Source organism: Halichoerus grypus, chromosome 2, assembly GCF_964656455.1.
Source record: "Halichoerus grypus chromosome 2, mHalGry1.hap1.1, whole genome shotgun sequence".
Taxonomy (NCBI): domain Eukaryota; kingdom Metazoa; phylum Chordata; class Mammalia; order Carnivora; family Phocidae; genus Halichoerus; species Halichoerus grypus.
In genome coordinates, this window is record NC_135713.1 from 42,241,818 (window position 1) to 42,255,024 (window position 13,207).

At 50.1% G+C, this 13,207-nt stretch overlaps 1 protein-coding gene across 3 annotated transcripts in view; it reads right to left on the bottom strand.

The window, feature by feature from the left end:
• Window positions 1-341: 341 nt before the first annotated feature.
• The window catches only part of ANXA6 (annexin A6), a 46,093-nt gene continuing 33,227 nt past the window's right edge, over window positions 342-13,207 (bottom strand). For 2 of the 3 annotated variants that reach the window (XM_036087685.2, XM_078066753.1), the window contains exons 21-26: window positions 7,971-7,988; window positions 7,094-7,187; window positions 5,832-5,927; window positions 4,337-4,395; window positions 2,892-3,014; window positions 342-1,136 (exon numbers count right to left, since the gene is read on the bottom strand). In XM_036087685.2, the coding sequence (XP_035943578.1) occupies window positions 1,077-1,136; window positions 2,892-3,014; window positions 4,337-4,395; window positions 5,832-5,927; window positions 7,094-7,187; window positions 7,971-7,988 (450 nt within the window). In that variant the 3' untranslated portion in view covers window positions 342-1,076. The remainder of the gene's footprint in view (window positions 1,137-2,891; window positions 3,015-4,336; window positions 4,396-5,831; window positions 5,928-7,093; window positions 7,188-7,970; window positions 7,989-13,207) is intronic. The other variant, XM_036087687.2, reaches the window with a different exon arrangement.

Genomic DNA, 13,207 nt, shown 5'->3' on the forward strand with positions numbered 1-13,207 from the left:
GAAGGGAGACCGAGAAGTTGCAGTTGAGCCTGCTGCTTATCAGTGATCTTCACAAAGGAGAAACTTTCCACAGGCCTCCCCAGATCACGATCGCATCTGGTGCCCTTGAAGAGCTCAAAAGAGGAAGTTTGGGTTGAGTTGTAATGGATGAAGAACGCAGAGAAACATCCAGGCAGCAGAGGGATGAGAGGGAAGCCGAGACCTGGAGGGGGCTGGGCCAGCTTTCGCTCACGCTCTCACTTGGGATTCTCAGGCGACAGGAGGAGGCGAGGACTTACTCCCTGGTGGGTGAATACCTCAGGCTGCAGGTCGAAGTCAAAAACACAGATCCCCCCTGGAAATGTGTTTGTGAGTCTGTAGGTCTGTTTTTATTTCAAGAGGGAAGTGGAAAGGGGATGATTTGGGGGCACATCCTACAATGTCAATGTTAAAAGAGAAAGTCAACATCCTTTTGTCCAACTCTCTCATTTTGTAGATAAGAGAAGTAGAGACTCAGGGAGGGAAGGAGATTGGCCAGAAGCTGGAAAGCACGTGCGTGCGGATGCAAATCTGAACCTCGGTATCCAGACTCCTGCTTCCATCTCTCGCGCAAAAACCTGGATGGGGGCGGGTAGTGAAACGGTGGGAGGCCTGGCAATTGGCGGGAAGACACCGACCGTCCCTCCCCTCCCCTTGAACACTCAGCTGGTACCGGCCACCACACCCCACCCATTCAAAGCACACACTCCACTCGTTTCACAGACAGAGGCTCAGTATGTTTCTGGATTTGACAAAGCCCAAACCAGGGCAGTGGCTGCAGCGAGGGACGGAAGCCAAGAAGGGCTGAGGAGGAAGACGGGGAGTGGAGGTGGACGGGATCTGTGGCTACGGTTCTTCAGCTGCTCTCACGGGAGCAGGGTGACCGTGCTGGGCCTTTGGTGGCCTGTGGGAGCGGAAGCCTTCCCTAAACCCCAGTTGAAGACAAGAGCCCACCCGACCCCCCCCCCCCCCCCCCCGCCGTCCCTTCCTTCGTCTCAACAGCTGGAGCAATCAGGCTCGGTCATGGCGGCTGGTGCTCCTGACCAACGCCGGTGGCCCTAGTCCTCGCCTCCACAGATAGCCAGCAGGGCCTTCAGGAAGTCTCCAGAGGTGTCACCCTGGCAGGAGCAGAGGGAGAGCAGTGAGTGAAAACAATCCTGATGGCCTCAATGCCCCTTCCTCCCAGCTGCTGTCAGCGTAATGTCTCCCAAACACACAAATGTGACTGCGTCCTTCTGTGGCTCCCCACTACCCTCAGGAAAATGGCCAAGCTCTCAGCTTGGCTTCAAGGCCTTTTGTGGTCTGGCTTCACCTCCCCCCTCCCTTCTGGGAGCATCTTGCTTCATCTTCCTACTTTAATACCTACCACGCCTCTGACCAGCACGCCCTCTGCACCGCCCCCAAATCCTGCCTGCCCTCTGATGCCCCCTCCTCTGCGACGTGTTCCTGCCCTCGATTCTTGCCTTCCTCCTCCCACAGCCATTAACACAGGTATGAACCAGACTCCTCATCTGAACAAACACTATGGAACACTTACCGAGTACCAGGCCCTTGCAGGAATTTAGGGGAACCTCACTGTACTTATGACACATCATAATGTCTGGCCTACAGTAGAGCGATGGGAGGCCAGACTCCCCCTCCTTTACAGTGGCTCCTGTCATTTTTATGATATATGCTGTTTTTCTTTTCTTTTATAATTTTTGGTATTTGATTTAAAAAATCATTATTATAAACAATGTAAGTCAAAGGAAAGATTATACGATAAAAATCTCCCATCCCTGACCCCTTTTTCCCCAAATCAAGAGAGGGGCACGGTGACTATTTTCTTGTCTGGGTTTCCAGCAACAGTCTGTGCATCTAACAAGTGTAGGTGTAGAATGTCCCTTTTCTACACACATGGACACACAGCACTCACTCTTCTGGGACATACATTTTTGACTTCGAGAAGATCCCAAATCAGCACATAGAGCCTCCACGCACTTTTTCATGGTTGTATCGTATCCTATCCTATGGATGTACCACACTTTCTCTAACCAGTTCTGTAGGAAGGCTTCTAGTCTTTTGCTCCTGTAAACAATGCTGGCATAAATTCATAAATTCTCCACATCTTTGGGAACATGTGTAGCTATGTCTGTAGGATCAATTCCCATATGCAGAATCACCAAGTTCAAAGTGTATGCGTTTAAATTTCTGAAATCTGCCAAATTACCCTTCAAAGATGTGCTACCACTATACATCCCCACCAAGTCTGGGTGAAGCCGCTGTGAGATTTCTCACAGCCTATCTACCAAGCACAGTATCAAACTTTAAGATCTTGGCCAACCTCTAAGACAAAAAAAATGGGCTCTGTGAGTGAGAGAAGCCAGACACAAAAGATCACATATCACGTGACTCTATTTCTACGAAATACCCAGAAAAGGCAACCCTACAGAGATAGAAAGTCACCTGATGGGTGCTTACCAGCAGGGGTGGAAATAAGTAAGCAGGGACAAGGGATCTTAGTGCGGTGATGGAAATGTTTTAAAACTGCATTGTGGCGATGAGGCATGACTCCTTCAACTTACTAAAAAATATGAAATGCACCTTAAAATAGGTGCACTTCATGGTATATAAATTATGCTTCCATAAAGTTGTCTTTAAAAAGCCCCCCCAAAATGGGCTATTTTATTTAGAAGTCCTTCATTATAAACCTCTGAGCCATCTGGAATTTATTTTTGTATACACAATGAAGTAGTTCTTTCATTTATCAACATCTCTGTTGTCAGAGAGAACTCATAGAGAAAAAGACTGGAAATGGAAAGGACTCGTAATCCCATGGTCAGGGATGTGACGCTCACGCCCTTCCCCACTGATCTCTAGCCCTTCCCCCTTACTTCAATGGCTTGGTGGAGAGACTTGTCGTATTTCTCAATGAACTCCCGCCGGATGTTGAGCAGGTCGATCTCACTCCGGGAGACCATGATCCTGGTGAGGGCCTTCTCATCTGTGCCAGCACCCTGGTGGAGCCAGGGGAGAGGGAGACACAGAGCAGGAGGGGAAATAGGGTCAGGTCAGGCAAGAACTCGTGGGTGTCCATCTGCTTGTCTTCCTTTTCCCTCCCAAACCAGGTGAGATATTCTGCCTCAGTCTTCCACAAATAGTCACCCAGATTCCCCTGTGCCTAGGACTGGCCAGACACAAGAGTTGTAAGAGTTGAATGGTGTGCCCCCAAAATTCTGTCCACCTGGAACCTTACAACATGACCTCATTTGCAAATAGGGTCTTTGCATATGTAATGAGTTGAGGGCACACTGGATTAGGGTGGGCCCCAAATCCAACAACCGATGTCCTTATAAGAAGAGGACACATGGGTATACACACAGAGAAGGTCATGTGAAAATAAAGGCAGAGCCTGAGGGACGCATCCACAAGCCAGGAAACACCAGGATTCCCGGCAACCACCAGGAGCTAGGAGAGATGCACGGGAGAGTTCTCCCCTCAGAGCCTCCAGAAGGAACCTAACACCTTCATTTTTGACATCTGGCCTCTTGAACCACGAGAAAGTAAAATGTCCATCATCAGTCTGTGGTAATTTGTTAAAGCAACCCTGGGAAATGAATAGGGGGCTCAAGGAGCAGCCACAGGACATGGAATGTGTGGGCCCTTCTGCTCCGAGGGAGCTCAGCAACACCATCTTAGGAGTCAAAGCTGGCAAAGGCGAGTGCTCAATGAATGGCCGTCATGTTTGGGGACTGTAGGCGGAGAGGGGTCTCAGGCTCGCTCCCACCAAACAGCCTGCCCAGGCTCTGTCAGCAGCTGAGTCTCCACTCACTGGGCTGAGAGGGTGGCCAGAGCGACCTGGGTTTTCAGGAAGCCAGGGCTAGTCCCGGCGTCCAGCACTGGCTACCTTTGTGATCATTTGTCACAGGAGACACTGTGTCACCTGCTCAACTGTGAGCTCCAAGAGGGCAGAGACTGAGCCCTACTCAGCCCTGTGTCCCCAGAGCAAGTTTCTCAACCTTGGCCTCTGGGGCCATGTCATTCTTTGCTTTGGGGATCCGTCCTGTGCATTGTAGGATTTAACAGCACCCCTGCTCTCGTCCTACCAGATGCCAGCAGCAACACTCCCCAAGTAGTGGCGACCAAAATGCGTCTGAACACGGCCAAATGTTCGCCAGGGGACAAAATCACTATCCTAGAGCCAGATACGGGGCAGATGCTGATAAACATCAAGGGGGAAGAAACAGTGGCCACCAATCCTGACCTAGGGGACTGCACACATCTGTGTTTGTGGGTGGGCAGAAGGGCTGGAAGGGAAAGGAACAAACAGTTTGTTTACCTTCATGGACTTGTAAAGTTTGTCGGCAAAGAAGAGAGGCTTGTTCTTGACACTTTGAACTGGGAGGAAGAGAGAGATGCAGGAAACTTGGTCAGAGGCGGTGTGCCCAGACTATGGGCTGGGCTGTCTTCTCCCACCTCCTCTCCCTCCAGCCTGGGCTGCAGGTCATGGCCAACCCCAGGCTCATACTCAGGGCCTGAGACCTTCACTCCTCCTTCCCGATGCCACCTCCTCTGGCTCGTCCTTCCACTTGGCTCTCACTGGGTTGCAACTCACTTCCTGCTAAGGGGCTTGCAGCTAACCAAGGTCAGTCGAGGACTCAAAGGGAAGAAACTCCTCATTAACCCCAGGCACAGGGCCTCAAACTTCGAAGCGCCTCAGAATCACTGGAGAAATTGATTAAAACTTGGGTTTTAGGTGCCACCCCACAGATTCAGATCCAAGAAATATTCTGCGAAGTGGTTCGCAAAGCGTGGTTCCTGGACGGCTCCAGCAGCAGCATCTGGGAGCCTGGTAGAAATGCAAATTCTCATGGCCCATCCCAGATGTGCTCAGACTGCAACTCTGAAAGGAGGTGGCCAACCTGTCCCACTCCGCCAGGGACATCCCTGGTTCTAGTACAGACCAGAATGGTTGGTCTCCCTACTCGGGTGCAGCCTCATGTTGGAGAGCGACTGATGTAGAGGAAGACTAGGCCAGAGAATGACTGTCTGTAGGTGTAATTTAAGGCACTGTGCCCATCCCTGGGGCTGAGTGTTGCCCCAGAGCCTGCCCACTCTAGCTGCATTGGCAGCCCCGGCTCCCCACGTACCCCCACCCCACATAATGCTGCCTGGCTCTACCAGTCCCAGCCCCTTCTCAAGGCCTGGGGGGGGCTCCAGCCTTCGGCAGCTGCTGAATTTCAAGGCTCCAGGGCCCACACAGGGATGTCTCAGGCAGCTTAAGGAGCAGGAATCAGACACCTGTATCAGAAATCCAGAATGACTCTGGATATAAAAGTATCTCTGTGAGGAGGGCAGGGGCCAAGAGGCTGGGGTTACACACTCCAAGGGCACAGTCACTCGGGCTATGTGTCATGCACGGGCTCAGGAACCCACGGGAAAGCTCACATCGTACACCAACCTTCCCAGCTCCTCATGTATAGTATGTGTGTGTGTGTGTGTGTGTGTGTGTGTGTGTGTGTATGCACGCGCATGCACACCCTAGTCCTGCAGAACACTGGGCCCCTCCCCGCCTTGCCACCGCCTTCCCCGTGACCTCTCCTGGGGAGAGCTGTTCCGTCATCCTGCCCCGCAACCTGGAACAAGTCTTCACGATAACCCCCGCCCCCAACCACATGCCGGCAGGACCCCCCCCAGTGCTGGGGTTTATTCTCTAATACTAGGAGCTCAGGAAGCTGCCAAGGCCACACTTGTCCAGTGAATCTGGCCACGTTCCCAGCACCCCCAGCCTTTTCCCAGGACATCCATCCCCTTCCCTTGGTCCCATCAGTTACCGATGGCCACAAACACGTCCCTGACGTCCCCGGACATCTCCTTCTTGATGGTGTGCTCCACATCGTAGTTGGTCATCTTGACAAACTCCTGGAAGACTGGCCCCAAGAGAAGCCCCACAGGTGGGGGGTGAACTTCAATTCAGAGGGAGGGGAGAGATCACCATTTCCCTGCCCACCCAGCTCCCCTCGCAGGCCGTGCCCCAGGAAAGGGAAAAGGGACAGCAGGTATGGTCGCAGCCCAGGCCTAAGGCAGGATCGTGGTGGGAGGGAAATTCTGACCTCAAGGCTGCCTTGGTCTCAGAGCCAAATCTGTGTCAAGTCAGATGCTGCCCCAGAGCCTTAGACGCGTTCTAGGAACCTCAGCTGGGGTAGCAAAAGGAGCTTGGGTCCTGGTAAACGCTCTGCCCTGAGCTCACTGAGTGACCTTGGGAGAACCCCTCCCCCCTTCTGGGCCTCCCCTTCCTCCTGTGTCAAGTTGGGATAGAGATTAATGTAAGTAATCATAACGAGGACACTGAGGAAGTTACCATGCGCCAGGCATTATGCTAAGTGCTTTTCATGCATTATATTTTTTGTATCTTTAGAACAATCACATGAGGTAGAACTAAAATCCCAATTGACAGGTAAGGGAATTAAGGCACAGATATTCGCTAACTTGCCCAAGGTCACACAGCTGATAAGTGGGAGATTCAAATCAAGGCAATCCGGCTCCCAAGTCCATTCTTCCGGCCACTATGCTAAAGCACCTTAAGTATTTTACTCAACAATGCCAGGCAAATCCATGTTAAAATATAAATGTCCTAGTGACCAGGGCACTTCATGAGCACCTAATGTCAGGTGCGCCCTGCGCATGTGGCCGCCTGGGGCTCCAAGACGTGTAGGTGGTCCTGGTGCCATCAGCACACCTCATTGCCTTGTTCCTGGCAGACATCACCAAAGGGCCATGACACTGAACCTTTGAATCCTCAACACAGCACTGGAGGCAGCCACCACCAATCTACTGGAGTGGCCTTGGAGGTGGCACCCACCTGCCATCCGTATCCCAGGCATCCCACCTGCTTCCCTAAGGAGGTGAAGGGAGTTGGCCCCAGGCTGAGTGTTAGAGCCAGGACCAGACTCCCCACCAGCCACAATCTTCCGTTGCTGGGGTAAGGAATGGGTGGGTGGACACCTGGCTCCTCTTGTCATAGAGAGCTGAGAGGCTCCCATCAGATTTGGGGACCTTCCTGCTGCATCGGGAAGGGGAGGGATTGAGACCTCACCTCTCCGGAGGTGCGGATAGCTACGTGTGCACAGGATCGTCATGAAACGGGTCTCCAGGGAAGTTTTGTCTCCACTGGGTGTGTCTGCTATTTCCTGCGGATCCCAGGTGGGGGCAAGGATTTGGGAGGGAAAACACCAGAAAGCCTTGGTTATTATGCACTTTCATGTCTTTGACTAGGCTGAGGGTGGTCAGAAGCTGGGCCAACCCACCTAAGGAGGCTGACATTGGCCCCTTCCTTCCTCAGCCTCTGCATCCCCTCCTCCAGTTTCCAGGAACCCTCTGGACTGACACAGGGCGGGGCTTAGCACAGGGCACTTCCACTCTGGCCTCAGGACCTCAAGACTGGGGCCCAAGGGAGGGCAAACAGGCACTGGGCACGGGGACTCGGAGTTCTCCTGTTCTCAAGCCCTTCTGAGAGGTCCTCTGGGGACGCGGGTCTGTCATTGCAAGGAAAATGGCTGAGCCAAGTGTTTCCCCCAGTGTGGCAGACGGGCAAACATATTGTAACACACCGCATATATATGTTCCCACAAGCATCTTCCAGCCAGTTACTAGCTCCATTCATATCGACACTAAACTTCCCTTCAGAAGAATTCATTTCAGATTAAAAAGGATCCATTTAAAGAAAAATACCCACAGCTGGTGGTATATAGCACAAATCATGTGGGAGGTAAGTGGCTGAAATTTGGGAAACACTTGCCTGGCCCATTTTTTACCCAGTGGGGCTCCTAAAAAGTCATGAAAGGGAGAGAGAGAACCTATGGGCAAGCCCCCCAACCACTGCCTGCCTGGCCGCTCGTCCCGCCCAGAAGCACAGCCACTCAGCCCTCACTCGGAGAAGCCATGGAAATCCCCTTGAAGAACAGGACACTCACCAAGATCTCAGCAGCCACCTGAGAGCAGGGAGGAGAGAGAGGAGGGAGAGAGGGAAGGCTTGAGTCAGAGGAGGCCGAGGAGGCTGGGAGAGGGGCAGGGGCAGGGGTCTGGTGGGGGGGCAGGAAGGAGGGAAAACACCTTTCCCTGATCTTTGGGCTGGAGCCCCAAATGGGGATAGGCCTGGGAATTAATTTTAAAGTGTTCGCCTGAGGGGTCGGGGAGGACACAGAACAGGGCACTCTACCTGTCACTCCCGGCCACCTAGGGCGACTCCACCCTCAGCCTGCTGGTCTCCACAGAGCTGCCCAGAAGTGAGAACAAGAGAAGTGCTGAATCCCCCACACCCTTTACCGCAAGGGGTCTGAGACCTGCCATTTTACCCCTTTATGTTATGGGCAGGAGAGACAGGGAAGCTGAGGCTGGAAGGGGAGGGGACTTGTGGGGGGGCACACAGCCAAAATCAGGTGGGAAAATGCCAGCTCTCCAGTCATTTTACAAGGGTGACTTGATCACTGCATTATGCTGAGTCCTTAGGACGCGATTCTGTTAGGCAAGCAGCAGTGCCTTGGAATGCCTGGGAACAAAATCTAGGCAGCCCCGTGTGCCCCAGATTGGGTTTTGCCCTTGCCTGTCTCCCTACAACTCTACTGACCACTTGATTCTATTGGGCAGACCCAAACCATCCTCCTTGTAAACTTCACAATAGCCTTATGCTTTAAAAAGCTCTTTTCAGGGCACATGGGTGGCTCAGATGGTTAAGCGTCTGCCTTCGGCTCAGGTCATGATCCCAGGGTCCTGGGATCGAGTCCCGCATCGGGCTCCCTGCTAGGCGGGGAGCCTGCTTCTCCCTCTGCCTCTGCCTCTCTCTCTCTCTCTCTCTCTGACTCTCATGAATAAATAAATAAAACATTTTTAAAAAAAAAAGCTCTTTTCATTATATACACTAGCAATGTCTTTCAAAATTTTAAATGCACGTGACATTTGATCAAGCAATTACGTTGCTAGGAAAGCCTTTCAAGATATCATGCAAGGGTGCTCACTGCAGCATTCTTCGTAATAGAGAAAAACTGGAAACTACCAATAGATGATCTGTTAAACAGACTATGGTTATTCAATAATGGAAATCCACACAGCTATTAAAAAGAATGAGTCTACAGTGCCCATAAGGAGAGTTTCCCCTTAAATTAAGCAAAAAAGTAAAGTATAGCATATTGTTTACAACAGTGTTCCTTTTATCTAGATAAGAAAAGATAAATGCACTCTTGAAAAGACAAATGTCACTCTTCCATATTTGATGGGAAGTCATGCTAAAGGCATGGTCAAGATGCCATGGGCAGTGGTGTTACCTTTGAGAAGGACTGGGAAAGCTTTTGCATTTGATTTTTCCTGAAATGTTTACATTTTCTCAACATGCAAGTATGTTCTTTTGATGTTTTATTTTAATGTCAAATAGGAATTATCAGGGCCACTGGGATCATGGGATACCTCTGGTTTTTATTCATCCCTTTCTGTATTAAAAACCTAGTTGAAATTTGAGGACATTATGGTAAGTGAAAATAAGCCAGTTATAAACGGGTAGATACTGTAGGACTGCAATTACACACAGTCCCTAGCATAGTCAGATTCGGAGATAGAAGGTAGAATTGGTGGTTGCCAGGGGCTGGGGGAGGGGGAGGGGCAGTTACTGTTTAATGAGAACAACACAGTTTCAGTTTTACAAGATAAAGAGAGTTCTGGAGATGGATGGTGGTGATGGTTGCACAACAATGTGGATGTACTTGATTGACGTCACTAAACTTTACACTTAAAAATGGTTGAGATGGCAAATTTTACTATGTGTCATGCTTTATTATGTATTATGTGCATTTTACCACAATTTTTAAAAAGCGATGCTAAAAAATACCTGTGTTTTTTTTTTTTAGAGAGGGAGCAATTTTAAAAATCAAACAAAAGGGGCACCTCGGTGGCTGATTCGGTTAAGTGTCTGACTCTTGATTTCAGCTCAGGTCGTGAGATCGAGCCCTGCGTAGGGCTCCACACTGGGCGTGGAGTCTGCTTAAGATTCTCTCTCTCCCTCTCCCTCTGCCTCTGCCCCTCCCCTCCCTTTTTTTCCTCTCTCTCTCTCTTTCTCTCTCTCGCCCCCTCTAAAAAAAAAAAAAAAAATCAAACAAAAAAGAATCTAACGTGCCATTCTTCATTTATTTGGGTCAGAGAACCCCAGACATATTTGTTTTGTCAGAGCATCTTTAAGACAATAATATGTGTAATATGATAAATGCAGTAGGCTACTAAAACAAATATCCAAATACTCAACATTAAGGCTTTTCCTTATTAGCCTAGCTACTTCACGCAAAAATTAACCTGGGAAGTTCCTCCAAAACCTAAACATAAGAGTTATCCTATGACCCGGCAATTCCACTCCTATCTACCTGGGAGACATGAAAATATACATACACAAAAAACATGTACACACATGTTTACAGCAAGTAGCATTATTCTTGAGAAGTACCTCAAATGTCAAGGAGCTGCTGAATGCATACCAAAAGCTGATATGGCCATGCATTGAAATATTATTTGGCAGCAGAAAGGAATGAAGTAGCAATACAGCCTAAATACGAATGTTGGAAATAGTAAGTGAAAGAGACCAGTCACAAAGGGCCACATACTGTATGACACCATTTATATGAAATAGGTGAGCCTAAAGAGACAGAAAGTAGATTAGTGGTTACGCAGGGTGGGGAGGAAATGAGGAGCGAGTACAGGTTTCTTTGGGGGTGATGAGACGTTCTAAAATTGACCTGTGGTGATGGTTGCCCACGTCTGTGAGGACGCTACAAGCCACTGAAGTGTTTGCTTTCAATGCGCTGATAGCATGGTGTCTGGGTTCAATTTCAACAAAACTGTTATATTACAAAACAGCCTGGGGATTGAATCATCCTGAACTGGCCACAGGTCTTCACTTCCCTCTGGATTAGACTGCCTATGTTATTTGTTGCTCAAACTGGAACACGGAGAAAGGGAAGTGGTCAGCGATCCCTGTGGGACCATGGGTGAACATCGCGCACTCGTATGCACTGCGGTCGCAGACCCGGACCTCCAAGAGCTCGGGGGCGTGCTGGACGCCCAGGGTAGAGTGTGGGAAGGAGGAGGCGTGACACAGACTCTGCCAAGTCCCCCTGTGCGTCATCTTCCTAGGAGGAACCTGGCCCTGCAGATCGAACGCCTTCCCTTTCTGTGCACATCCTCCTCTGGCATTCACATTTCGCCTCCAGAAAACCTATCTAAGGAAAACACTCCTGCATACGAGGGAAGAGTTGGTGACCAGGAAGAGGGCTGTTCAAATAAAGCTTGGTAGTAGCTTCTTAAGTGGAATAGGACATGGCCATTAAGTGACGTCGGTTTTTAAAAATAGTATGAACCGCATTCACGGCACATTACTTTCTAACTGTTCTAAATCAGGGATCCACTTATATATACGCATAAAAAGACAACTAGAGTGACATATTCCAAAATATTAACAATGGCTGTCACCAGTAGGTTATGGATTGATTGACTGATTGGTCTGTTTATTTATTTAGGCTTGTCTCTATTTTCTAGAGTTTCTACAAAAGGATAGGTCTTACTTTAGAAACCGAATATTCTGGCTCTAAGAAAATGAGTCCCCACTAAGACTAATCAGGGTCCAGCGTCTGTGAATCTGGACAGGCAGCTGAGTTGGGCAGGGCTCCCTTGTTTCTGCACCCCCAGGTTCTCTCTCACCCCTTCTCCTCTGCAAAGTGTTTGCCAATGCAGCCCACCACTGCCCCCTGCTGGCAACAACTGGAAGCACACCCCCCAGCACAGCACCCAGGTGGAAGCATTCCCTAGAGGGTGAATTTCAGGGTAGAGGATGGCTTTGGGGTGAGCTCTAGGGAGGAAGCCAGGATCAAAGACCTTCAAGGGCGCAATGAGACTACTACAAAGTGTATTTGTAGTAGTACTTAATACATATATGTTGAGTAAGTGAATGAAATGTGGCCTCAACAGACCACCCTAGGGGCTGGGTTCCCAAGTGAGCCCTCATAAACACACTCACATGCAGCTGGAAAACCACATTTAAATGCAGCCCTGCAGCTTCAGACAGCTGCATTCCAAACCGGGGGCTGCATAATTGGAGAGTAGCAGCTACCTGGTCCAGAGGCTGTAGGGAAATTGCTGTACTGGGTCCTGGAGGATATCAAATAGTAGGAACCTAGGCTTTGGAGTCACGCGGGCCTGGGTTCAAATCATACCACAGCCACTTAGAAACCATACCCTTGGATAGGAGTTTCATTTTCCTCCAGTAAAAAAGGGGGCATAATAAAGTATAAAATAGTCTTAGCATCATGCTCAGTACTTAGTACGCACTTTATAGTTTTGTAGCTGTCGGGTTTATAGCTAAGGGTTCTTGCAGCTCAGATGCTGCTGTAACACTCCACACTTCTCTGTAAGTGGAGCAGGGCACGGAGCTGGTGCCTCCACTCCCCATCCAACAGGGCTCTTTTCAACCCAGCAACTGTCGAGGGAGGGGGCCGGATCTGCAGTCGGTGATGTCTGTGCCCAGCGCCTGGACCTGGGCCAGGCCAGAGGGTGCGGCGAGCAAGGCACAGGCGAGTGGGGACGGTGCACGGGGCCTGAAGAGGGACTGCCCAACCATAAGGACCCTTAGGGGATGTGGGGTTGTCCAGCCTCCATGAGAAACCATCTCCAGACCTCAAGCTCCTCAGCCTAGGGGGCATGGCAGAAACAGACCAGCCAAGTGACCCAAGAGAACCCCTGACTCCCTTATTCATTTAATAACAAATATTTACTGAGTTCTGACCATGTGACCACCTGGGATGCATTAGTGAGCAAAACAAAGATCCCAGCCCTTGATGAACTCACTTTTAGGCTCTCTCAGAACACTTCCTTCAACCTTGGTCCCATTTCATAGATAATAAACTGAGACCATTAGCACCTAGGCCCCCTTCCTAGCAAGCTCCCCAGACCTGCTCCCTCTGGCTCAATTCTACCTGGGCCACTGATTTGCTGTGTGACCTTCAGAAGTTATTCCTCCCTCTCTGGGCCTCCATTTTCCCACTGTAATATAAGGAGTTTGACCTGGCTGATCTGTAAGTCCCTTCCAGCTCTGAAGGTCTGGGGGCTCTCAGCCTACTTTCCACATAGGAAATGCCGGTAAGACCAGCACTGCACTCATGAGAATCTTTCTGAAAGTTGT